The following is a 27,206-nucleotide window of genomic DNA, read 5'->3' as shown; positions in this document are numbered from 1 at the left end:
AGCTATAGTGAGCCAGTAAGAATTGTATAAAACAAGTCATAGATATGATTGGTATATATATATATCACCTCCTCAGAGTGGAAAATAATAGCGAGTACAGAAACAATATATGTTAAAGGTGTTTATGCAATTGCAGAGCTCCCACAGGCTTGTATAATTAGGCTAGGAGCTTGCCAATGCTACCCTAGTTTAGTTACAGTTTGAGCATGCAGCTGCTATTTAAAATTATGAACATGCACATCCATATCTACTAATCATTCACATGCTTCTGATTTAATAGATACACAAAAACGTTAAGGCTGAATAGGTTAATCATTCCAATACCTAATCTGGTTATCAGTACATGCTACACTTAAAATGTACGATTGATATTAATTTTAATGAAATTCCTCAATTTGATTATGCATTTTGTACAGCTGCAAATTTGTAATTTTTTGTTCAAATCAACTTCAAACAGTCACTTTTATCAGACACACTGCTAATGGTGGGTATCTGGTCTTGTCTCCAACCACTTCTTGATGTTTGGTTGAGCAGCTACACCATCACAAAGCTTTTGGAGTTCTGGATAATCTGCTAACTTGATACCAAAGTATCTAGTCATGTTATCACATATACAGAAAGCATGAATATCCACCCAGGACAAGGTCTATATGAGCAGTAGAACATACAATTATACAAGACTTAGTTATCAAATATCAACTAACACAGTACAGTATCATGGACTAAAAATTGATCACCAAAAGAAATAAATTAAATACTCTAATATATCAATTGCCCCAAATCTCTGGCACAAAAAAAAACAATGACCAATGACAGAAAAGGTAGGTTGGCAACTGACAAAAAGTAGGCAGCAAAAGGCAAACACCACTAACTACCATATTTGGTGAATTAACATTGATCCTGGAATTTATACCGTTGTCTATGCATGGAAAGTGCCACAATGTGATTCATTGTATTTTGCATGGGAGGATCAAAGTGCTGCCACGTGTTGCATTTTCTATATTATACCGATTAGCTGCATAACTGTACTGTATGAGTCATACAGTACAGTTATGTGGCAACTAATTGGGGAATTAGGCAAATACAGTATGCTAGGGCAAATACAGTACAGCTACACAGCGCGAGGAATATTACGAAAACAACCCCATGATTGATCAAGTGCAAGACATTGTAAATCACTAAACTAATCCTACCAGTTCTTTCTACGACTACAAATAGATTATTTGATAATTCACTGATGGTCTGATCACTGAAACTGAAGTGATTTGGGTACTAAGGAAAATCGCTCCGAGCAAGATGACCAGGAAGTACAATAAAACACTTAAAGCACTTCCTATGCTTGTGTGTACAAAAATATGGCACCCGGGGGTGTCTCAAGGCAAATACAGCACTCGGCTTCACTTCATGCTGTATTAGCCTCTCGACACGCTTCCTTGTGCTGTATTTTATGTACACAAGCGTGGCAGTTAACTATAACATAACGTTACAAGTGTTGAAATATCAATACTCATGGCAGAAGATACTTTTTCTGCTGAATTGGTTTAGATGAGTTTTGTTGCAATGATAGGAAATTACTGTCTATACAGTTTTGCATGTGTAATGAAGATTTATATCAAGACACACGGTAGTGTGTCGTTCGGCCCAAGAAGCCGGCGCGCAACCCCGTGAGTATAATGACAGGAAGAAAGAAAACGCAATTTTCGCACCTCCGTAGCTCTGTGCTGCCTTAATGAAACAAGACAAATTTTGCTGTGTACATTCCCTCCAACTTCAGTACTCCACATTCCACATTTGAGCGAAATCGCTTCAGGCATTCCTGAGATATGCGACTTCAAAAATTGGCTTAGTTTCTTCGTTTTTTTTTTCTTCTTATTTTTCTTCCTCTTTTCGCACACTTACAAAAACTGCTATAAAACGCGAACGCGTTATCCGATTGCCCTGAAATTTGGCACACAGAAGGGGGTATAAAGGCGCATCTCTGTACCAACTTTGGCTGGAATACCATAAACAGGCAAAGAGTTATGAGCGATTATGCAGGAAAAATAACACCAATATGTTGTCACGCCTACAGGGTAAACCGCGTATGGGAAGAAGCTGAAAATCAGTGGGTGAATAGGTTAACTATTGAACCTCAAACCTTTTGTGGTTTGAAAGAAATCGAGCTAAAAACCAGGAAGATACAGCGAAAAATCAACAGTGTGTAACAATTACGCAATCGAGATTAGCTAATTTTTATTATTATTATTATTATGCTTGCCACGCCTACCAAATAAACTACTTGGGGTAATGCTTTGAAAATCGCTGTACAGATGGAGTTATCATCTTAGAAAGGCTCTTCAATGGTGTAGAAAAATCAGACTTAAAGCCACGGAGTTATAACACGAAATCCAACTTGGTGTAGCAAGTGCGAGATCGAGATACTCTAATAGAGCAGTCATCCTAATAGAGCAGTCACCCTGAACAGAATTCAAGAGATCAGTTAGAAATAAGTAACCTGTATAGAGATCAGCTACAAACAAATCACCCTGTAGAGAGTTCAGCTACAAACAATTCACCCTGTTCAGACATCAGTTAGAAGAAGTTTTCTTGTAGAGAGTTCAGTTACAAACAAATCACCCTGTTGAAAGATCAGCTAGAAGATGTCACCTTATAGATAGTTCAGTTACAAAGAAACCACCATGTAGAGAATTCAGCTACAAACTAGTGACCCTGTAGATACATCAGCTAGAAGAAGTTACCTTGTAGAGAGTTCAGCTACAAAGAAACCATTCTGTAAAGAGCTCAGCTGCAAACAAATCACCTATACAGAATTCAGCTACAAACAAATCACCCTGTAGAGAGATCAGCTAGAAGAAGTTACCTTGTAGATAGTTCAGCTACAAACAAATCATCCTGTAGAGAGATCAGCTAGAAGAAGTTACCTTGTAGATAGTTCAGCTACAAACAATTCACCCTGTACAGAGCTCAGTTAAAAGAGGTTTCCTTGTAGAGAGTTCAGCTACAGACAAATCACCCTGTAGAGAGATCAGTTAGAAGAAGTTACCTTGTAGATCATTCAGCTACAAACAATTCACCCTGTAAAGAGATCAGCTAGAAGAAGTTACCTTGTAGAGAGTTCAGCTACAAAGAAACCATCATGTAGAGAATTCAGCTGCAAACAAATCATGTATAGAGAGTTCAGCTACAAACAAATCTCCCTGTAGAGAGATCAGCTAGAAGAAGTTTCCTTGTAGAGAGTTCTGCTACAAACAAATCACCCTGTAGAAAGATCAGCTAGAAGAAATCACCTTGTAGAGAGTTCAGCTTCAAAGAAGCAATCATGTGAGAGTTCAGGTACAAACAAATTGTCCTGTAGAGAGATCAGCTAGAAGAAGTTACCTTGTAGAGAGTTCAGCTACAAAGAAACCATCATGTAGATAGTTCAGGTACAAACAAATCACCCTGTAGAAAGATCAGCTATAGAAAAAATCACCTTGTAGAGAGTTCAGCTACAAAGAAACTATCATGTAGAGAGTTCAACTACAAACAAATCACCCTGTAGAAAGATCAGCTATAGAAGAAATCACCTTGTAGAGAGTTCAGCTACAAAGAAACCATCATGTAGAGAGTTTAGCTACAAACAAATCGGCCTGTAGAGAGATCAGCTAGAAGAAATTACCTTGTAGAGAGTTCAGCTACAAAGAAACCATCATGTAGAGAGTTCAGCTGCAAACAAATTACCTGTAGAGAGTTAAGCTACAAACAAGTCACCCTGTAGAGAGATCAGCTAGAAACAAGTCACCTTGTAGAGAGTTCAGCTAGAAAAAGTCACATTGTAGAGCTACAAAGAAACTACCAAGTAGAGTTCAGCTGCAAACAAATCACCCTGTAGAGAACTCAGCTACAAACAAATCGCCCTGTAGAAAGATTAGCTAGAAGAAGTTACCTTATAGGGAGTTCAGCTATGAACAGATCACCCTGTAGAGAGTTCAGCTACAAACAAATCACCCTGTAGAGAGTTCAGCTACAAACAAATCACCTGTAGAGAGTTAAGCTACAAACAAGTCACCCTGTAGAGAGATCAGCTAGAAACAAGTCACCTTGTAGAGAGTTCAGCTAGAAAAAGTCACATTGTAGAGCTACAAAGAAACTACCAAGTAGAGTTCAGCTGCAAACAAATCACCCTGTAGAGAACTCAGCTACAAACAAATCGCCCTGTAGAAAGATTAGCTAGAAGAAGTTACCTTATAGGGAGTTCAGCTATGAACAGATCACCCTGTAGAGAGTTCAGCTACAAACAAATCACCCTGTAGAGAGTTCAGCTACAAACAAATCACCCTGTAGAGAGTTCAGTTACAAAGAAACCACCATGTAGAGAGTTCAGCTGCAAAAAAAATCAATCACTCTGTTGAGAGTTCAGCTAGAAGAAGTCACCTTGTAGAGAGTTAAGCTGCAAATAAATCACCCTGTAGAGAATTCAGCTACAAACAAATCACCCTGTAGAAAGATCAGCTAGAAGAAGTTACCTTGTAGAGAGTTCAGCTACAAAGAAACCACCATGTAGAGAGTTCAGCTGCAAACAAATCACCCGTAGAGAGTTCAGCTAGAAACAAGTCACCTTGTAGAGAGATCAGCTAAAAACAAGTCACCCTGTAGAGAGTTCAGCTAGAAGAAGTCACATTGTAGAGAGTTCAGCTACAAAGAAACTACCACGTAAAGAGTTCAGCTGCAAACAAATCATTCTGTAGAGAGTTCAGCTAGAAGAAGTCACCTTTTAGAGAGTTCAGCTACAAAGCAACCACCATGTGAAGAGTTCAGCTGCAAAAAACTCAATCACCTTGTAGAAAGATCGGCTAGAAGAAGCTACCTTGTAGAGAGTTCAGCTACAAAGAAACCACCATGTAGAGAGTTCAGCTGCAAACAAATCACCTATAGAGAGTTCAGCTAGAAACAAGTCACCCTGTAGAGAGTTCAGCTAGAAGAAGTCACATTGTAGAGAGTTCAGCTACAATGAAACTCCCATGTAGAGAGTTCAGCTACAAACAAATCACCCTGTAGAGAACTCAGCTACAAACAAATATGCAGTGTAAAAAGATCAGCTAGAAGAAGTTACCTTGTAGAGAGTTCAGCTACAACGAAACCACCATGTAGAGAGTTCAGCTACAAACAAATCACCTGTAGAGAGTTCAGCTAGAAACAAGTCACCCTGTAGAGAGATCAGCTAGAAACAAGTCACCTTGTAGAGAGTTCAGTTAGAAGAAGTCACGTTGTAGAGAGTTCAACTACAAAGAAACCACCATTTAGAGAGTTCAGCTGCAAACAAATCACCCAGTAGAAAGTTCAGCTATGAGCAGATCACCCTGTTGAGAGTTCAGTTAGAAACAAGGAATCCTGTAGAGAGATCACCTAGAAGTATCGCCTTGTAGAGAGTTCAGCTACAAACAAATCACCTGTAGGGAGTTCAGCTACAAACAAATCACCCTGTAGAGAGATCAGCTAGAAGAAGTCACCTTGTAGAGAGTTCAGCTATAAAGAAACCACCATGTAGAGAATTCAGCTGCAAACAAACACCCTGTAGAGAACTCAGCTACAAACAAATCGCCCTGTAGAAAGATCAGCTAGAAGAAGTTACCTTGTAGGGATTTCAGCTACAAACAAATTACCCTGTAGAGAGTTCAGCTACAAAGAAACCATTCTGTAAAGAGCTCAGCTGCAAACAAATCACTTGTACAGAATTCAGCTACAAACAAATCACCCTGTAGAGAGATCAGCTAGAAGAAATTACCTTGTAGATAGTTCAGCTACAAACAAATCACCCTGTAGAAAGATCAGTTAGAAGAAGTTACCTTGGAGAAAGTTCAGCTACAAAGAAACCATTTTGTAAAGAGCTCAGCTGCAAACAAATCACCTGTACAGAATTCAACTACGAACAAATCACCCTGTAGAGAGATCAGCTATAAGAAGTTACCTTGTAGATAGTTCAGCTACAAACAAATCTCCCTGTAGAGAGATCAGCTAGAAGAAATTACCTTGTAGAGAGTTCAGCTACAAAGAAACCACCATGTAGAGAGTTCAGCTGCAAAGAAATCACCCTGTAGAAAATTCTGCCAGAAACAAATTGCCCTGTAGAAAGATCAGTTAGAAGAAGTTACCTTTTAGAGAGTTCAGCTACAAAGAAACCATTCTGTAAAGAGCTTAGCTGCAAACAAATCACCTATACAGAATTCAGCTACAAACACATCACCCTGTAGAGAGATCAGCTAGAAGAAGTTACCTTGTAGATCGTTCAGCTACAAACAATTCACCCTGTAGAGAGAGCAATTAGAAGAAGTCACCTTGTAGAGTGTTCAGTTACAAAGAAACCACCATGGAGATTTCTGTAATCAATATAATATTATGTGACCGGATTTGCGAAAAGGGGTCTTCCACACACATCCAATTCCGTAACCGTTGGAGACCATAACTCAGTGTTCAAGTAACATATTAACCTGAACATTTCACCACGTATTCAGCTATAGTGGTGCTCACCACTGTCCAAAATTCAAGGCAGTAGCTCTTTCCAATCTGAAGTTATCAATTGTCAAAGTTGGCAAATTGGATGTGTGTGGAAGACCCCTTTTCGCAAATCCGGTCACATATGTATTATACAGTATATATAATTTGTACATTTACTGATAAAATATTTAAAGTACATCTACTTCATCTTTTCTTCTTCCTGTAGTAAAGAAAAAAACATAGGTTAAAAAAGTCCCAAAGCTGGCCATAGGCCGGCTTTGGGGTATACAAATACAAAAAGAAATGAAATCTAATCCAAAACAGCCAAGCTGTAAAAAAAGTGTGCGGCCCTCAGAAAGGCTATGGTGAAAAAAGATGTGAAATCCAAGGTGGCGGCCAAGAAATGGCTGTGATGGTAGGTTAATGGTAAAAATTTTAATAATGACAATTTAGGTAAATTTTGTGAAGCGGCACAAAAATTCACCTGAATTGTCATTATTAAATTTTTTACCATTAACCTACCATCACAGCCATTTCTTGGCCGCCACCTTGGATTTCACATCTTTTTTCACCATAGCCTTTCTGAGGGCCACACACTTTTTTTACAGCTTGGCTGTTTTGGATTAGATCAATATTACCTACAACAAAAATAAGGGGACCAAAGCTTATCCAGATGAAAAATTAATGGTGTTTCTTTCCTAATTAGAGTTTCAGAGTTAGTCTATCTACACCATTCATTTACAGTAAATCCTAACTGTGTATGATGGTCCATTTTGGACCAGAAATTTCAGGTCTTATTCATACGATAACGAATTTTGCGTAGAGCAAAAAATGGTTCTATAATAGCCATACAGAATGCGGTTACGGAACCTTTTAATAGGCCACAGTTCTATATCAGGTAGTTATAAAACTGCCAGGCCTATTTGCAGGCTAATAGCTAGGGGTAGGCGGTATCTCGGTTATATCGTGCGATATTCTGATGTAACAATTGATATCAGTATTGTCAAAAATTCTTGGAGCTGAACAGCAGCACTACGTTTACAGTAGTTAGCTAATACGAATATTATTGGAGAACACCGCGGTAATCACAATATCGTGATAATGTCTTTTCCAGGAAAGATCGAGATACTCTAATAGAGCAGTCACCTGTCCTATACTCTAATAGAGCAATCAAGTAACTCTATAGAGCATTCATGCGAATATGAAAGTAGCTACTGAAAGGACTTTATTTTTGGATCAGTTTTTATTGAGGAAAGAATATTTCTGCACATTGTGGCATTATAGATAATAAAATGTGTAAGGGTGAATGGGCTTTTGTTGCTATAGTTAGCAGTCATTTAGTCATGCATGGGAATCTGTAGAACTCCTGAATTTGTGTCATGCACTTGGGTGTGTAAGACACATCCTCTCCATGCTTAATTGTAGGTCTAGCTAATGTCTATAACTCCATGTATAGTTCAATAAATGGTTAATGCCATGTACTTCTAATTTTTGCACATCTATTCATGTTGCTGCAGGTTATATCACTTGTGTAGGTAGGTGTAGTTTCATAGTAAAGCATCTGAAAAAATATCGTGATAATTAGTAATATTGTCGCATGATATATATCGTGATAGTGAAATTTCAATACCGCCCAGCCCTACTAATAGCCTGCTTTGAGTGATAAATCATCCATTATGGCCAGTACAACCAATCAACCAAGCCAGTCTAGCCTGTGTTGCGCTGGCTGACTAGTCAACCCAACCAGTAAGTGTAATAGACACACTTGAACAGTTTGATGATGGTTGCTTGTGGTTGTTATGTTTTGCTGACATAAACGGAGCTTTTCATTATGAAGGACTCAAACAAGAATGCAACATGTACAAAAATGCCTATTCTACTGAGGATAATCAGTATCCATGAGTTTCTAATTGTTTTGTGTATCTTATACCTAAAGTTCTATAACAGTGAAAACACTGCCTAGGTTCATGCTATACATCAGATATAGCTATCACTCAAAGAGCGGTCTCAAGACGTAATGTAACATTCGGATTCGCCTCGCGCTATATTTGTCTCTCACCCACTCTTTTACGTGCTATATTTGGCATATAGTACTCATGGCAGTGCTTTAACCCTTACATAAAACATTGCCATGAGTGCTATATAGATAATAAAGCATGAAGGCATGAAGTGCCCTGCTAAGATGCTAATAAAGCACGATGTGTAGCCAAGTACTTTAAGGCCAAGTGTTGAGTGATGCTATAAATACAGGCATACTTGTTAGATGGTCAGCAGTATTGTAGTGACTATGACTGTTATAAAAGATAATTACATTATACAGATGCTCCTGCCTACCACTATATTCCAGGCAATGAAACCAGATAGATTATAGAGTATTCACTGAAAGGAAGGTGTCAATTGTTGATTGTGTGGACAAATTGTTGGGTAAACAAGCTACTAACTGCTTATCATATGGTATGGCAGTGGCCACTATATAAGAATGTGGCCACTTAATCTAGGTGGCTATTCCACAGTATGCTTTCTTTATGGTTACACATACATAAGGGGATGGCACTTATTGAGATAGTTGTATAGTTATGTTCCATGCATATATACTCACATCTGATCCAATAAAATGACCACTTTTGATATGTTTCTGAAGAATATTCAACATTGTTGGAGCAGTCTTCTCCTGAAACTCAGGAATCATCTTGGCCTAAATGTGTATCACTATCAAGTAATGGTACAAATTTATACCTTTTCATCATCTTTAGAAAAGAACATTTTAGACAGAATGGCAGCAATGTCTGATATGTAGTCTGATGCTCCCCCCAAAACTGCATTGGCCAGCTCATCTTTACCAGCCATCCCTGTGTCACACAAAACAATACTTAAATAAATTCAGTACTTAATAAATGTCAAATATAGGCTCATCCCTTGTGTTTTTAGCTCCTTAATAGTACAAATCAAACGGGATGGGATTGGAAAGCAGAAAAAGGAACAACAACAAGGTCCTCATGTAGAAATGCTTCCTAGGACCATTGCTGGATCCTTCTTTTAAAATAATTGCAACACTTTGATAGAGCAGTCACATGGCATTAAAATACTCTAATAGAGCAGTCAAGATTATCAGCATAAATTATAGACTGGTTAATTTGTCAACATTGAAAGGCACCTCCTTGAAATCTCAAACAAGTTAAAGATTATGCAGCCTTAGGAAAAACCATTGGATATGCAGCATATGGTTGTCTAGCTGGAGTGGCTCCAATGAGGCTAAGGACACTATAACCATAGTAAGATTTCCTGCACTCCAGTTTTAAGTTCAGTCACTATTCGTCGTGTCTATTGCTGGCCATATTTAATGGTGTGGTGGCAGTAAACTAGTGCTGCCACGATATAGAAAAACTCTATATCATATATCACCAAGGTTTATATCACGATATGAACATATATGTAATAGTTATACCATGGCTGCGAGGGATTTTGCTGATATATACACCCAAAGCACGAGGGCCGCAGGCCCGAGGGCTGCGGGTGTATATGTCAGCAAAATCCCAAGCAGCCATGGTACAAGTGATATATATCACTTGGGACGCACTCACCTAATAGGTGAAAAAACTAATGAGAACTCATCCCATTTGTTTTATACAGTAGCATCTGAAGATCGATTGTGGTTTCAATAGCGTGGGCTAATAGCCATCAAAACGTTGTCCATACGTTAAAACGTCATTAATACGTTACTATGCTTCAACACGCAATGTTAGAAAACTTGCGATTGTGGGATGGAGTTTATATTGTTATCATTTTTGTACTAAGTTAAGCCAACTAACTTCGCTATTGGGACAGTAAGTAAGTTATTATATTAAGTTAAGTACTTAGAACTGTAAGTTACTAACCTATTTCAACGTAGCAGTAGTAGCTTTGCTGTTCCATGGTCTGTTCAAAGGTTGATACGCGGTGGGTAGAAATACGCATCCACAATCGCCCAAACAATTATTTTGTGCCTTCATTATCCTTTAGTAACAACCAACTACTCTATCTTAGCCTATGTACTAAGCTTAGCAACCTCTATAAAACCGAGTCCCACAATACAAAGCTCTATGTCGCTCAATATAACGAGTCAAAGCGCATCGATTCTTTGAACTGGCTGGGTATCAAAGTCATTGGTAAACCGCTTTCCCATGATATTGCCCGGGCAATATGCGAGTTAAACACCGAGTGGCGCCTTTGAACGCCCACGCTAAAGTGGTATATATCACGATATAGAACTAACTATAACATTTGCAAGACAAACATATTCATTGTAAGTTTAAATATATACCACAAGCAAAAGTTACTCCTGCTTATCAGGTTTTAAATGCATTTTGCTACTGCTTTACAGTTGAGACAAGTGGCTGGCACTACATAGAAACCTTAAAACCTCCCAGTTTACTTTGGAGTTGGCTTGTTTACCACACTACACCATCAACACATAACTTAATTAAATGCCAAATACCATATGTCTGGCCTCCCCCACATCATTACACTAAACGGCGCCACTATTGTGCAACCATCGTGCAACCATCATGCATCCATCGATATAACTGATTGGTATATCATATCATATCACCACCTTGTTATATCAATAGTATCGATATATCGTGGCAACACTACAGAAAACAATTCTCTAATGCCACAGAACATTTATAATGCTAAAATGATTTAGTCAATTATTAATAAGCTTTGTGTTCAGAGGATGATATGACTTTCAATAGTTTATGTAGTAACAGCTGAAGTAGTGGAATGTGACATGTACTTTTTAGTAATTATTAGCTAATTGTGAATGGATCTGGGAAACCGGTCTTAATGCCTATGATAACAGGTTTGATTTTTCAACAAGAACACAAAGCTACATGAATACAATATCAAATTTCACTGTCAAGGTTTGAGTGGTTTGCTTTAAGCACAGTGACAAGTTGTACAAGCAGCCTGGGGATTTGTAGAGCTATGGGGATGGCTATACTGTAAATTTCTTTCATTTTAGCCAGTTTTGATACCTGAATGGCCCATAATTTCCTATTTTGTAAACAAAGTCTTGCCCTCCTTTTCACCCCTGCCCACAACCCCAATTGGAGTTCACCAAATACAGTCAACCTCAAGTTAAAAACTATCTAAAATGGTGGTGGGAAATTCACCTGTTGGCTACTGTACAGTGGATGCTCTGAAGGGATAAATTGGTGTAAAATGAGTGAAACATGTAGCCAGTGGTATCCTCCACCTTCATATAGACGGGCGTTGCCCCACTACTTTGTAAGGTCAAGATACTTTAATAGAGTGGTCGCAGACTCAAATAATATTCAAATGCAATTTCAAATAAAATTGTTACCAATTTAGAAGGCCAATTTCTCAAAAATTTCTAGTAAGGACATGTCCTTAGACTCCACACTATACAAATTCTATCAACTACTTACCACCTTCTTGGTTTCCTTACTTACAATTTTGTTGCTATGTCTGACCTTTGATATAGGCAGGCTGGCATAAAATTGTGATATCAAATGTAAATCGACCTGCAGGGTCATTACTTATAACAATGCTGACATGTTAACGTCATTAGCTACAAGTGGAATATGCTTTAATGGCTCCCTATTATTCTTTTTAGCAATTCTATTTTCTTCACCCATTACAGTGCTCCCTTGATTATCCAACCCCCTTGGGACCAAGACATGTTCAGATAATCAAAAAGTTTGGATACGTATATACAGAGCCCTGCTCAAATACTCTAATAGAGCAGTCATTTCTACTGTCCGGATAAGCAAGTGTGCAGATAATTGAGGGAGCACTGTATTCTCTAATATTATTTTGTGGGTATTGATTCCTAAAATACAGCAAATTACATGTGTTCTTCTGTAACTGTAAAGGCCAATTGCAGCTTAAGAGATATGTATATATACACTAATAGAATAGTTGCATTACACTTGAGTGACTGCTTAATTAGGGTATGAATGCTCTATTAGAATACTTGATCTCTTCAAGTCTGGTTTTTCGCTAGCAGTGTTTGAGAGAAGTCTCCAAGAGAATTTATTACAATGCAAGTAATATTTGCACCTTAGTTCTGAAAATCATACTATTATTTTGTAGAGTCTATTATTCCCTGGATGTCACCATTAAATACTTTTAAACAACAAAATCACTGCAGCCATTTTACTATATTTGATTTAGCAATTCTTAAAATTCTGACTAATATACAAATGTTTCATCCTATTAACAGATGTTGGCCAAGTGAGTATACTTGCCAGAATAATTCTTTATAGTTTTACCTTGTATAGTTGTACACACAAGTCATGACTTACCAAACTTCACTCCCAAATATCTCAGTATATTGACCATTCCAGCTAACTTAATACCATCCACTTCTAGCACTGGCACCCTCCCAAATGGAGTATCTATATAAATGTAGTGAGTGAACTAATTTGTTGTGTTATATATCACATAGTTATGCAAGCATATACACATATAGTATGTTCACGTTGAGCTGAATCCTCAAAAACATTTAATAACTCATGGATGCAATTACACACGATCTTGAAATTTGGCTCATTTGTTGTACTGCTTGACCCGCTAAAAATATTTCAAAATATTTTTGTTCAATTGTTTGACATGATATTTATGACCAATCAAAATTTTCACAATACATTTCCTATGGGGAAGCCATATAAGTACAGTGTCCATTAAAGCCCTTTCCCGAACTTGTAATGGAGCCAAACTGTACATGTCTGTTGGTGACATCTTTGCTGTTACCAATAAGCATCTGGTTGGCTGAAATGTTAATTCTGTTGAGAAAAAAATAATACACTTTTAATTTTTAGCTGTTTTTCAGGATTCAGCTCAACGTGAACATACTATAGTTGTTAGGTAGGGATGGAAAAACAAAAATTAATATCCCTTACAAAAAGTAAAGCAGTTGATCCCCTTAATCTTTACAAGGGCACCTACAATTAATTCGTTGATCGCAAAGTATTGTAGTTCTACACAACAACCTAAAAGGAAGCACATCTTTTTAAAAGGATGTTTATACAGTCTCTAATCAAGGTGTGGCAATCTAAAGATAACATTTACTTTTGAGTTCTGTGAAAAAACAATGCTTAACTATAATTGCCTTAATTCTACTCTGCAAAATTATATTAACGTAATTCTATTTGTTTCAAAACCAATTTTGCTTTAATCTACTGACACTGACTCCATGCAAGGCCATAGCAGTAGAGTACTCAGAGTGCCACCACCCACCACCCAATCACAATAATCATTAAGGCTTAAGGAAGTGTTTTGATGACAACAATACCATGGTGTATACTACAATAGCACAGCTAGATCTTTTCTCTGAAATGCATTTTGACCAGCAAGATTTATGGTCTCTTCATGTACTTCAGTCACTTATTATTTACCCCATAAAGTGCACATTTATCAGCAAAACATGGGAATTGAGGCATAAATGTCGAGCAGAACTTTGGGCATAATAGACAAAAATGTTTGAGCACAGCTCAAAAGCATAATAGGGCATAATTAGTGGGTCCCTAACAATAGCTGCAGATAAAAGCTGAAGAAACTGAGCTTGTACATATGGGACTAACACCAAACAGCGTAACGAGACAAGACAAGACTTTAGACTTAATGCTAACTTAAAGTATTACTGCTATAATTGATTTACAGCGCATTAAAGGCACTAGTGTAGGAGATACTCACTGAAGGTTTGTACCTAAGCTAGTAACTCAGTTTTAAAAACTGGCTAGTAACTCAGTTTTAAAAACTGTACACAAAACAGTATGGATAAAAATATAATTTGCTATATATATATATAAACTGTGCCACCAGATGGATTCAAACCTGACCTATTGCAAAGTTGATAATAATCTCAAGTCAAGGGGAGCCCCTCCAGTACTCAATATCTCTTGGATACTGACAAAAAATCAGCTGCACAATTATTGTTACTCCTTGTAGCAGCTACCTGGATTTATGTAGTGTTTTTGGTATAGTTTTAGAAAAGTGTAGGGGCCTGTACTACAATCTACACTCTTATAACCATCTTATGTTCATTAATTATTGAATACAACATTATTAACAAAGCCTCAGTAACACTTCTCAATTTATCAGTAAGCTATCAAGATGCCAGCACATATGGTGACCAATAAACATTCAAAAGATTTTTCAGATCAAGATATCAATTATAGATATGAAAACAAGCAATCAAGGCAAAATCTGAACTCTCCTGAAAATTAATTCATCTTGATCATAGTTGTAAGTGTATCACGAGGGGTCTTGATATCTCATACAGCCCTCTTGAAATCTTGTTGCAATCTCCGGAAAATTGTTGCCAGGTTCTGTACATTTCCTGTATACTTCCATATTTGCAGCGTTACATATGCTACTCGAAAAGGGATTCCATGTATTTCTGTACACTATGTATCATGTGATGATAACATTCCAGATACCGAAGATTTTAATGCCCTGAAATTTTGCCATATTTTGCTTGAATCTTGAAAAATCGCAAAGATTTGAAATCTCATACAGGATTTTTCGGAGTTGCGGACCCCCCGGTGTATCATGCATGAGAGTGGCAGTCAGTGAAAATCCATGGGCAGTTGAGAACAGTAGCCGAGCTAGGCCACAAACACAATTAGTACTGGGAAGACAATGCATGAATCCACAACTATGTGCAATAAAGGGATATAATTGTTAGGGCTAAAATGAATATACCGAATATTCGAATTTGCATTTGATTCAAATTCGTTCGAAGCAATTATTGTAATTTGAAACATCAAAATTACAGTAAAGATGGCGGACACTAGTAATGAGGAATCTTTGTCAGTCTCTACAACCTCACCAACATCAGACACTGGACTAGAGATGTACCAATAATCGGATTGGTGATCGCGAGGGTGATCAGATCGGTTGCCGACATGCCTTCCATATTCAGTAATAATGGGCACAAATGCTCTATGAATCGATTAGTTTGCATGGCCAGCTATGAAAAACCTTTTTGCTCACTACAAACAAACAGAAAGTTATGAGAAGCCATACGACTGCGTGTGTGAGTATACTGCTATTAGTGTTAAAATATTCTTACCCAGAGCAGTAGCTGTTAGCTACACTTTAAGAATAAAAAACTGCACCATATTGAATTTATTTGGTTAATAATCAATACATTAATATTGAAAGGGACATGCCCCCAAAAGTACGTAAAATGCTTAAAATGGTGTAAAAATACAGTGATTTTCGAAGCACCCACAAGATTACGTAGTGATAGTGATACCAACAAAAAACGGTCTGCTAATTACTCACATACCTCTAAGGAATACTCCACCTTATTTTCAAGACTGTAGCTGCAGCGGATACGTGGGCCCAGCACTGTTTCTGAACCCGGTTCGTCATTTTTCCCAATGCGTAATGTATTGTGGGATTCACCTGTTACCAAGACTATGGGAATTCACCTTAAACTAATTAGTCTAAACACAAAAATCAGTCTGGAACATTGTGTATATGAACAGTACTTCTGTAATTCGAGGGAATTGTACAAAAAGTTGTTGCCCTTGAGCGGGCCATTCAGTTTAAAGACAAAAGTTAAGGAGAGCCGCTTCGATAAAGTGCCGCGTGAGTAACTTAGTTTAGAATAGCTGTGTTCTAGTTTCTGTAGGCCTATATAAACAGACACCATGTTTCCTAAGCCAATTTTTAGTGGGTTTCTTGAACTTACCGTGTCAGCAGATATGCGGAATTCCGATTAAATCAGTAAATTTTATTAGGTTCGTAATCCCAATGGCTAATTTCAATATGCTACAGGAAAACTAAAGTGATCACTGTGTATAACAGCCATCTTGGTAACTAATCAAAACAGAGAATAATCCAGACAAGGGAGCATGTATTAAAATATTTGTGGTACCTAATTGTCTGGGTTGTGTAATAAGAGGCCACACCACCATAGGTAGTTGTACAATATAGCAAAGTTACATCACTTCTCTTTTCTCAATGCTACAAATCATTAGAATAATACATCATGCAGTAGTTACACCTGTAGTTCTATGATTTACACTTTACATATACAATAATTTAATCGGTATATAATTCAGTATCAGCCCTTTTAGGTACAAATTAATCGGATATCGATACAACTGAAAAATCCTTATCGGTACACCTCTAGTGGCTACCGGCATCATCAGACACTTTTACTTCATTTCAAAAGCTGCCTACTGAGGTTAAATTTTAATGATGTTTTACAATTGAATACAAGTAATAAGAAATAACACATATACACTGTATTTCAGTATTACACTAAATATAGAATATTCTATTATTCGTTCTTGACTAACTAAATAGCTACTGATTCGTTTTAGCCCTAATAATTGTGATGTTCAGTCGGCTGATTTCAAGGAAAACTTCACAATGTATAGCTAGTGGAACAGTTGTTCTACAGTAAAGATATTTCTGCACCAGACATAACTATGCCGCTTTATAGATGCAGAATATCACAAGTGTAAGTAAATTTTTTTGAAATCGTGCCGTTGACTGAACTGAAATGCAAACATTACTAAGCTGTAGAGACAGCCTCCAACCAGTGTGTCTTTTACGTAACGTACGTGTACCTGGTTTGAATTTGTGTGTCCAATCTTCCCCTTCGAATCGAATGTCTTCATAATTCACGTCAGCCTGAGCGAATATTATGCGAATGGGTTCAACAGCTCCACGAGCATTAAAGTAGTAGAGCTTGTAGGAAGTCATGTTATCTCTCGTCACCACTCTCGCCGTTTAGCTCCTTTTTTTCGCGTGATGCTCTGATAACCGTTGGATAACCTTCACTGAAGTTCCGGCCCGTTGAATCGAGTGTTCTAAACCGAACCCTAAACCGTTACTGTAAGCGCCGCGCTAAGAGTAGAGTCTGGCCACGTGAGACTACTCTTCAATGGCCGTCATTCGTAATAAAGTAAGCATTAATTGATTGCTGTAGACATGTAGCTATCATTAGTATTATTAGTATTAGTGATTTAGGATACATAGGCAATGCCTGTATATGATCCTATTCTATAGCTAGCAAAATAAAATCAAACATAATTTAAATTAGCTACCAGTCATGATCGATAGTAAACATTTGTGAGGAGAAGTGTTGATCCAGTAGGTTTTTAAAACTGTTGATAGATTGGGCTGCAATCACATTCTCTGGTAAATTGTTCCATACATCAATGCTCCTTACTGCAAAAAAGTTTGATCTTGGCCGGGTGACAGCACTTGGTTTAAAAAATTTGTCATCGTCCATCTATACACCAGCTTCGACTAAAATCTCGTCTGTTCCTTTAGAGGAGGGGCTGAACCGGCACTACTGGAGATTTTGTCCATGAAAATCCAATTTTAAAAAAATGTTCACCCTATGAAAAGTCAAGTTTTCATTGGGTGGCACCAATGAAATTTTATTTTTATAGCATTTTCATAGGAAAATTTAATGAAAAACCAATGAAAATTCCATGAAAAGCAGTTGCACAGAGTTTTCAGTGGTAATTCTTCATTGGGTTTTCATTAAATTTTCTTATGAAAATGCTATGAAAATAAAATTTCATTGGTGCCACCTAATGAAAACTTTACATTTCACAGGGTGACCATTGGATTTTCATGGACAAAATCTCCAGTAGTGGGGGGGGCGAGGGGTCGTCAACGTCTTGGGACTCTCGTACACTATCTGAGAAATCCAATTATAAATACATGAAATATTTATTGAAATAATAGAGAAATACGTTTGAAATACTTAAATATTGGGACTCTCGTACACAATTTAGTAGTATGCGTGGGCGACCCCCCCGGGGGGGTACATGCAGGCGAGGCAGGCGGCACGTGACCTTTGTTGTGAATTCGACGTACCGGTAGGTAGGACCATAGGTAGGGGTGTCTATTATCTATGGGTTCTAGATCCTCAAAGGGGTCCTTTGACCACTCTTTAGGATCAGCACCAGTTGACCTCATTCAAGTCGAGATTCAAGTAGAGTCAAGACTTCCATTAATTAAGCAGTGACTCTTATTGCTTTTTTTCTTCTCCTTTCTTTGTACTTATACTTTGTTGTTTCCTGTTATTATCTATGGTAGGACCTAGAGTAGAACCATAGATTATATAACCATTAACTCTCCAACTCTAGATCACTTCAAAAGAACACTTATAATAACATGACTGTATGTACGAACTGTTTTGTAATATGTCACACTCCCCTTTCCCACAACTCACCCACTTGTAATGTTGTGCCACACACTCCTTTTGAGGTTCTGCACATTATAATATATAATAATAATAATAATAATATAGAATAGTCTCGTGCCCTAACCCCGGGAAATAGTATTTCGAGGAGGAAACATTTTCGCTGATTTCGCGGTTTTGTGGGTCAGTTACCAGCGAAAATTTTATCCCTGAAATATTTATACCTCCATATAGTCTAATACATTTTGGGAGTGTTGGCAAATCCGAGAAAAAAATTTTTTTTAGCAACATTGCTGCTCCTCTAGGCGGAAATTAGTCTCGTGCTCAGCCGGGCTCGCGCTAATGCGCAAACAGGTCTGGGTACGAAAAGTCACATGCCCTCGGTCACATGATTGTGGAGACATTAGAGGGTGTGCATACCTTACTCAACAAAGTTCAGTTTTCTCTGGAGTGCTGAATCTCTCTACAGCAAGTTCGTAATGGCAAGCCGCTTTCTAAACTGCTGCTGTATCTTTCCTACAAGACCCACTGGAGATCATGACACACCAGCTCGCACAGACAAGAACGAGGTGGCGATCGACAACCGCAGTATGCCGTATTGTGTAGGCAGGTGGCTGCCTTCTGATCAAGCCATTTTAGACCGATGGTTGCAAAAGCAAATAAAAGAAGTTGATGGTAAGGCGCAGCCAGAACCACTGAATCCAGTTGTTCAAAGCTTCAAAGATGCCATAGAAAGTAGTGCAGAGCTTACCATGTTCTTCAATGAAATGTTTACTGAGACCCCAACAACTAAGAGGTCTCAAACCAGCCAATCCGAGGTTAGAAATTACCACCATATGCTTCAACTAATGAACAATATCTTGTTACAAGCTCCAGAATACAATCCAGATGGTCCTTCTGTAGTTGTATCAATGTACGCAATATTATATAAGCAAGCAGGCACAACTGGTGGGTACGCTGCATTTTTAAACACGACAGTAAATTTTCATCTTAAGAAAATCCTAAATACTTGGGCAAAGTTTCTAATGTCACCTTCATCATGTTATGTTCTGACGACTGATGGATGGCTAAGCAACCAATGCATAGAAAAGATGGGAGGAAACTTTGAAGAGCAATTTGTATGTGACCCAAGTAAGCCACACTATGGTTTCACCTCATGGGATGATTTCTTTACCAGACAAGCTCGACCTAACGCCCGTCCTATTGCGCATCCAGATGATGACAAAGTTATTGTCAATGCATGCGAATCAGCACCATTGAGAGTAGAAAGAAATGCTTCAAAGCATGGCAAATTTTGGATAAAAGGCCAGCCTTATAACTTGAAGTTTATGCTAGCAAATGAACCACTTGCTGACAGATTTGTTGGAGGAACTGTATACCAAGGCTTTCTTGATATCTATTACTATCACCGATGGCACAGTCCAGTAAATGGTAAAATTGTTAAAGCATATGTTCAAGATGGCACCTACTATTCTGAGCCACTGATAAAAGATCATTTTGATCAAGGTTACCTTGCTGAAGTGCAGACCAGAGCCATAATCGCCATTGAAGCAGATAATCCATACATAGGGTTGATGTGCTTTGTAGCTATTGGAATGGTTGAAGTATCCTCCTGTGATATTACTGTTACTGAAGGACAGTGGGTGAAGAAAGGTCAACAGTTAGGTATGTTTCACTTTGGTGGCTCTACACATTGCCTAATTTTCCGACCTGGTGTGGAATTGAAGTTTGACTTTCATGGTGGTAAACCAGGCCCCACTGCAACTAAGGTATTGGTCAATTCCAAACTTGCTACTGTACCTGAATAAATATAATGCTGCCCACTGACTGTAACTTTTATATAACCCCTATAGAAGAACAGTTGATGGCAAACATAATTTTCTGCACAAGATTGCAGGGTTTTTGTTTGTTTGTTTTTTTTGTAATGTACTGATAACATGCTTGTATTGAAATATATGATATTATAGTAATAATGAATGTATCCGTAAAACTATAATAGGTGGAGTATCTAAGAAAATACTCTGATAGAACCGTCAACTACTCTAAAAAGACAATCTCTGCAATGCTTCCTCCAAACATCCACCAAAGATTGTGCACTGTTAAATGGTAGCACCAAAGTGCTAATTTTTGATTATTTAGTTCAGTCAAAAAGTATATGTAATGTTAGCACCTCCAAGTGCTACAATAGTTTTCACAGTGCTTTATAATTAGAAAATCCATTAATTCAAAAATATCTCTTTGTGGCTAAACATGGTAGATACTTTCAGTTTTAGGTACAAACAGTGGCGTAGCTAAGGTGGGTACTGGTAGGGCACAGGCCCAACCAATCAGTTCCAGTGCACTACCAACTCAGGTACTCACCGTACGTAGCTAGCTATATCTAATTGTGCGATACGAGGTGCAATATGAAGCCTCCTACAGCTATATACGTGACTAATAATAATTATTATGCAAACAAAATGTTCGTACAGCTAGTGTCCTACTAGAGATGACAAATTTTAGCTGCAAAAGGCCACCAAATTGAGCCTCAGCATGTAATTTTCAAAATTTCCTAGGGTGGCATGCCCCCAGACCCCCCTATAGCTGCAGCATGCTTCGCATGCTAATTGTTGCAGCTTGTACACATACAGTGGTGCCCATCCAATCCTTCTGGGATAGCTACGCCACTGGGTACAAACATAATGTTTTGGTTGAAATGTTTCCACCTCAGCATAATATTATTAATGTTAACAAAGCTACACTGTAAATTCAAATGGGTACAAATGACCCGTTGCATGTTTTACCAGTAATTCAAATGACCGATTTTTTGGTAGTAATGACCCTAGGATGTACTTGTTTATGTTAACTTTGTAAGATATAGCTAGTACGGTCATATTACGCAGATGTCCCATAGTCTTTTCAGACTCTAACTAATAATCTTACCATCATGGTCATTTTAACCTTCTGTTGTAAAATTAACTCTTGTCAGTGTTGTCACACAATATTTGTTTATTTTGTTTTCATTAATTACGAGTCAGTCATCATTAGTAATAACATACATTAATATATCTATTACACATATTGGTGATAATTGTTACATACTGCATCAGTCTTAATATACTTTAAACATAGCTCCTGGTGCATTATTAGAGTATTCAAATTGTATATAAAACCTATGTTCTCCATGTTCACTTTTGATTGTGGGGTGTAACAGTATTAACCACAAAATATGTTATAACAACCATTGTACCAATGTAAATTTAACCGTTTAGCTGGCCATCATCTATACTTTACCATATAGATCTGACAATACACACTGAAATTACCAAATATGTTAGTTCAACAACAATCATTGACTTTCCTAGTTATTTTGACTGATTTAGTTCAAATGCCTATCCCACCTTTAGATGGTCATTTTAACCAAAAATGGCCCAAAATTTCTGTAGTTGAAATTTACCCATGGAGGTTGAATTAACCCATTTGAATTTACTGTGTATACATGCAGTATAATTTAAGGAAACTTAAGTTTGTAGTATATATATTAAATTGCACATTTGTAGATACATATATATATCATACAGTACAGTAGTACTGGATCATGGATCAAAATTGACCAGAAACCAGCAGCACAATACCTTCATGCTGCCTTGGCAACATCGGTGAGGTACAAAAGTGCCTCAGTATGATGACCTGAAATGCTTCCAATAATTTAAAAAAACATTTTCAGTATAAATAAATTATACTGGTGTCTTTAGACAAGCGTAACTTGACAATGGCTATAAGGCTACAGGCTTGATTTTTTTACTGTTCGACATCACTTCAGCCAGACAGTACGTTGCCTGTGGCATACTGTACAGTACATACATACAATGGAAGTGTGTGTAGCTGAGTGTGTAACAGTTAGTGTGTCTATCATATGGTCAATACTGTTTACTGTCATGCAATGCATCAAACTATTATGTGGATATGCTCTACCTGTATAACATATAACCTCAAACAACATTATTATTATTTTGTCTTCATTCATAAATAGCTAATGGAGGAACTGCATATACGTACATGGCTAGCTACATGCAAATCTACAGTGCTGATGCATGTGCAAACATGAAAATAAAATTGAACATTTATCTGTTATACTATAGTGATAGTGATGGCTTCATATGTTGCATGTATACAGTCCCTTCCTCTGATGAGTTATAAATACAACATGATAAATATGCCATACTTAGTAACATATCGGTATGTATGCCTGGCTGCATATGCATGCATGTTGCTGGAGGATTAAGTCACCCCTGGGTCTGGGGCTTTTCTCCCTTTGACAGGGTATGGTTAACTCCCTTCATGTACAGTTTTTTTTAGCCTTCTCAGCGGCATCCTCAATAAGACAGCAATTCCAATTTTGTGAGTAATACTCATTTTGTGAGTGATACTCAGTACAGTCAGCAACAATCACAAAATAGATTGATTGTTACAATACTCTGCGGAACATTCAAATACCCTATCAAAGCATGTTCGGTGTTACAACAAAAATGTCACCTTTATCCATTATCATTTCAACCAGTGTTGAATTAAGGGGAGGGGGGGCTCTTGATCCCCTTCCAAAAATTTTATAACAATTGTGCTATATATGTCATGAAAATCTCATCCAGTGATCCTTCCATTTGTGACTTTTAGCTGTACACAATGTTACCAATGTCTATGGTACCTTATAAATGCTGTATTCCCAAGACTTCCAATGGCCAGCCTACATGCTCCAAATCAAATAGCTGTATAAAAGTACACCACTAACTGTGCATATATGAGTGACAGTGGCTAATCAAATAAATTTCTTTAACACAAACAGTAATTTTTCTTTGATTGTTGTCTAAACAGCTATATAGCTACACACCAAAATCTGTTAAATGTATAAACCTTTCAGTATTCAGAGTTTGTCAGCATTTTCAAGGGAACTGCATTCTAAGATCCTAGCTGTCTAGCTATTATCATGATTGTATATATTTGAGTGCACATATACGTGTATATATATACTGTGCAGAACTGCTGTATAAAATAATAGTTCAGCAGGAGGGTAGATGGAAACCCTGGCCCATATATAAACATCAAAATCAAGATACTCTAGTCACCAAATATACAGCACTGTGTCAGGCAAATATTCAGTAACAGTATAGCTATTCTAATAAATGTTGGACAATAGCAACTTTGTTAGCCAAAAGCTTACCATGATTGAGATACTCCAATAGAGCAGTCACCTCTAATACAATAGTCAAGTAAAATTGTGATGAAATATCACTCTCAGATTCCATCTCAGAGGGTATAATTTTCAAAAATCTCCTGGGGGGAGCATGCCTCCAGACCCCCCCTAGTTATAAGTTAAAAGCACATGGCTAGGACACCAAATATCAAAACATATCGCGATCTATATAACTCACCATTATAGCCAATTTACTTGATATAGGGATATTTTGCATTAGGGAGTTGAATTGATAAACTGAACTTATTGCCAGTGAGGACTATGTACTGTAGAAGTGGCCATTTTGCTTCAGCTATGTTCCATCTGATATACAGCATTACAAACAAAGAACAGTATGAGAAGCATTTCTGTTGTCGATCTAGTCACACTAATACTGAAGCCATGTCATGAGTTACCGTGAATCAACTACATGGTAGTGGAGAAAGAAATGGGACACAAAGGAGGAGAAAAGTAGGTCCAATAACACGCATTGTAGCTGCTGCAGTTGGTGAATAGGTGCATCTTTGGCCAAAGTCAGTGAAGAAATCAAGCTCATAACCTGTTGAGATATGCTTAGCTGAAGTTATAAGTAGAAATTTTGAAGAATAATTCATGCACAGAAACTTGTCAGAAGGGTTTCACTGTGAAAAAAGAGGAATATAAGATGGTATATCTAATGGCTTAAACTATACAAATAATCTCAGTATAGTCTTGCATTATACTAACTATCTTATACTTTAGCATAAACCCCATCTTATATTATGGGAAACAGATTATACTTTAGTTTAATACACATTCTTTGTATGGCTTTGTTTACTTAACTAAATGTGATAACTTTTTAGCTTCACCATCAGATCTCATTATTGTCTTATTTTTAGCTTCACCATCTCATTATCACCATCCCATGTGACTTAAGATTTTTTTACTGTACCAAACAAAGTCATGATGATTTTACAATAAATAGCTACACTTCTGTTAATCACTATATCTAGCTAACTAGCTTCAGTTTGTTGTGATAATTTCATACGCACACATTTTCATATGGCAAAGCATATAATACCAGAAAAATTAATTATTCAATCTAAGAGTCATACAAATCTAGATTTTCTTGCACAGTTAGCACACCTGCAAAACTTCGTAGTAATGCTTGTCTAAAATTGAAGGGGTCAGTGGTGTGCGCATGCGTATTAGATGCAATTAAGTCGCCATCTTTGTCGCTATTGTTGTATCATAGGTTGTAAATGTGAGTGATATGGTGGTGTCCTCGGACGGTGTATCTCGCGGAGAGAGTGTGCGCGATCGGCGCCATCGTCCAATGAGCCACGATGATAGTTATGGACCACAACTGTACATCCCTGCTTGTCCCTGCTGGCCTGTCACGGTAGTGGTGAAGTGGCGTGGCCAAGTGGACAATTCCTTCAATGGCAGCCATCAAAAACAGCTCTAGATGAGTAGGTATTAGACTAAAATGATAGCTTGTACGATAGGTTTAGCCGTATTAAATTGTTTATTGTGTATTGTATGACAATGGCCTGCAAATGATTCAACTTTGGTGTTGGTGTGTACGTATTACATGTTTTATATCCTGTTATCTCAGCTTATGGCGGATGACGAGTGGACACAGTTCATCAGCCATCAACGGTAAGAGTATGCATGGTCTGCTCTTATGATTTTGTATATTATCTCTTCAGAGGTACAGTTTCTTGTCGAACCTCTTGGTTCTACAGGCTGTCAGTGTACAACATCTGCAGTGTTAGTTTCCTTCAATGGCAGCTGCTTCCGTTAAAGAATCTGGTAGCGACCATGTGTGGACATTTTGGTTCTTTTTTCACGGAGTTGTTCAACGTCATCTTCTAATTACTTACAGCTGTAAGTGCATTAAGCCTGATTGTGTTTTTATTCATTTTCTTTTCAATAGGGTAGGAATTACAGACTTGGTCTCGATTCTAGGAGATTCTTCGTATTGCTAACATCTGTAAGTAAGTACACTGAGAGTGTCCAGTATACAATTTATATTTACCTTCGTTTAGGTTTGTGGAAATTGGTCTCATTTCTTTTGGGAACCGGTCTCATTTCTTCATGTTTTTCACTACTTTTTATCAACAGCTGACGGCTGCTACCTCGTCTGGCACTGTAAATGAGTTGAGTGCTTTCAAGTACCTGTTCCATCTTGTTTGTCCTTATTTCACTGACCATGCTCGTATTGCTAACAAAAGTAAGTTCACTGAGAGTATGCAAATTATATTATATTTAGTCTTGTTTCAGTTGTACTTAGTGATTACAAGATTCTTGGACTTGGTTATCAGTGTATCAGATGCTTCTTGTGAGCTTACGTAACACGTTAGCCCAACAAAGTCACATACTAAGTGGTCGTTTTATGTCTGGTTAGACTCACTGATAACACCTGTAAGTACACCAAGTAATCCAGAATATGAATTATGTTTGCCTCCGTTTAGGGTTGTGAGACCTGGTCTTATCAGACTTGTCTTAGTTGTACATGGATTGTCGGTCTCAGTTTTAAAAGATTGTTACAAACTGTAAGTACAATGATTGTTCAGTATACGCATTATATTTACCATCTTTAATAGAGTTGTGGGACCTAGCCGCCGTTCTACATGGTAATGCTAGGTTTCCAGACAAGGTCCAGTTTTTTACAAACTGTAAGTCCAACGATTGTCCAGAATAAACATTATATTTACCATCTTTGTATTAGAGCTGTGGGACAGTTCTACCAGACAACTAACAGATTGTCAGAGTTCTACATAATGATGATAATACAGGTAATTTGTAATGGAACTTGTGAATTGTATTTACTGTCTTACCTGCTGCAGTTGGATAAAGACTGAAAAATGAAGAAATTGATTTGATACTGTCATGGCCAAGGAGACATTGATTTACTAGCTGTACCTATTGTGGTTTTAACATATTTACAGACTTAAATTCATTAAAAATATAATTATAGAAATTATTTAATTAAGGTAGCCACAGATTATAGGAAAGTAAAAAAGTACAGTAGTATAGTAGCCAATATATGGTTGAAATAGGCTTAGTATAGTCTGATAATACACCGCACTATACTAGCGATTTAATCTCTAATATATGACCATCTTAAATGTATTCAATAAGCTTGTTATAGTAAAGTCCTAATCTATTAATATATACTGTACTAATTCATTCCAATACTAACATAATAAGACTGTTATACACCTTATTATTCTGAGCTTTTTTCACAGTGTTTGGGGATCACTATGAAGGTATTTACAGGCTTGGTTATGCCTAACCAATACTGCTGCCAAGGTGTATATAATTATGAAGGAAAAGTGCATGAGGCTGGGTTTT

At 37.5% G+C, this 27,206-nt stretch overlaps 2 protein-coding genes and 1 long non-coding RNA gene across 8 annotated transcripts; 2 read left to right on the top strand and 1 right to left on the bottom strand.

Annotated features, from left to right (window-relative positions):
- Nucleotides 1-360: 360 nt before the first annotated feature.
- Nucleotides 361-17,338, bottom strand: LOC136250563 (glutathione S-transferase 4-like). The gene is made up of 5 exons (XM_066042777.1): nt 17,067-17,338; nt 12,783-12,875; nt 9,211-9,323; nt 9,074-9,169; nt 361-646 (listed from the first exon to the last, which is right to left on the bottom strand). Exons 1-5 carry the CDS (start codon nt 17,200-17,202, stop codon nt 479-481), a joined length of 606 nt encoding a protein of 201 aa, XP_065898849.1. The 5' UTR covers nt 17,203-17,338; the 3' UTR covers nt 361-478.
- A 1,689-nt stretch (nt 17,339-19,027) lies between these two features.
- Nucleotides 19,028-20,654, top strand: LOC136251879 (uncharacterized). Its single transcript, XM_066044280.1, has one exon. The coding sequence runs from the start codon at nt 19,138-19,140 to the stop codon at nt 20,464-20,466; it is 1,329 nt and encodes a 442-aa protein (XP_065900352.1). The 5' UTR covers nt 19,028-19,137; the 3' UTR covers nt 20,467-20,654.
- A 4,171-nt stretch (nt 20,655-24,825) lies between these two features.
- Nucleotides 24,826-26,819, top strand: LOC136251878 (uncharacterized). 6 transcript variants are annotated; one of them, XR_010699241.1, is made up of 10 exons: nt 24,826-25,318; nt 25,465-25,508; nt 25,559-25,736; nt 25,786-25,842; nt 25,898-26,082; nt 26,122-26,273; nt 26,324-26,404; nt 26,456-26,527; nt 26,581-26,647; nt 26,699-26,819. It is a non-coding gene; the product is annotated as an uncharacterized lncRNA (long non-coding RNA). The 6 variants fall into 6 exon arrangements; XR_010699242.1 differs by having other exon boundaries at nt 24,831-25,322; nt 26,133-26,273; XR_010699238.1 differs by having other exon boundaries at nt 24,833-25,318; nt 25,786-25,846; nt 26,133-26,273.
- Nucleotides 26,820-27,206: the final 387 nt, after the last annotated feature.

This window comes from Dysidea avara, chromosome 3 (assembly GCF_963678975.1).
Source record: "Dysidea avara chromosome 3, odDysAvar1.4, whole genome shotgun sequence".
Classification (NCBI taxonomy): Eukaryota; Metazoa; Porifera; class Demospongiae; order Dictyoceratida; family Dysideidae; genus Dysidea; species Dysidea avara.
Note: the sequence above shows the minus strand (reverse complement) of the source record. Positions and strands in the feature narration are given on the sequence as shown.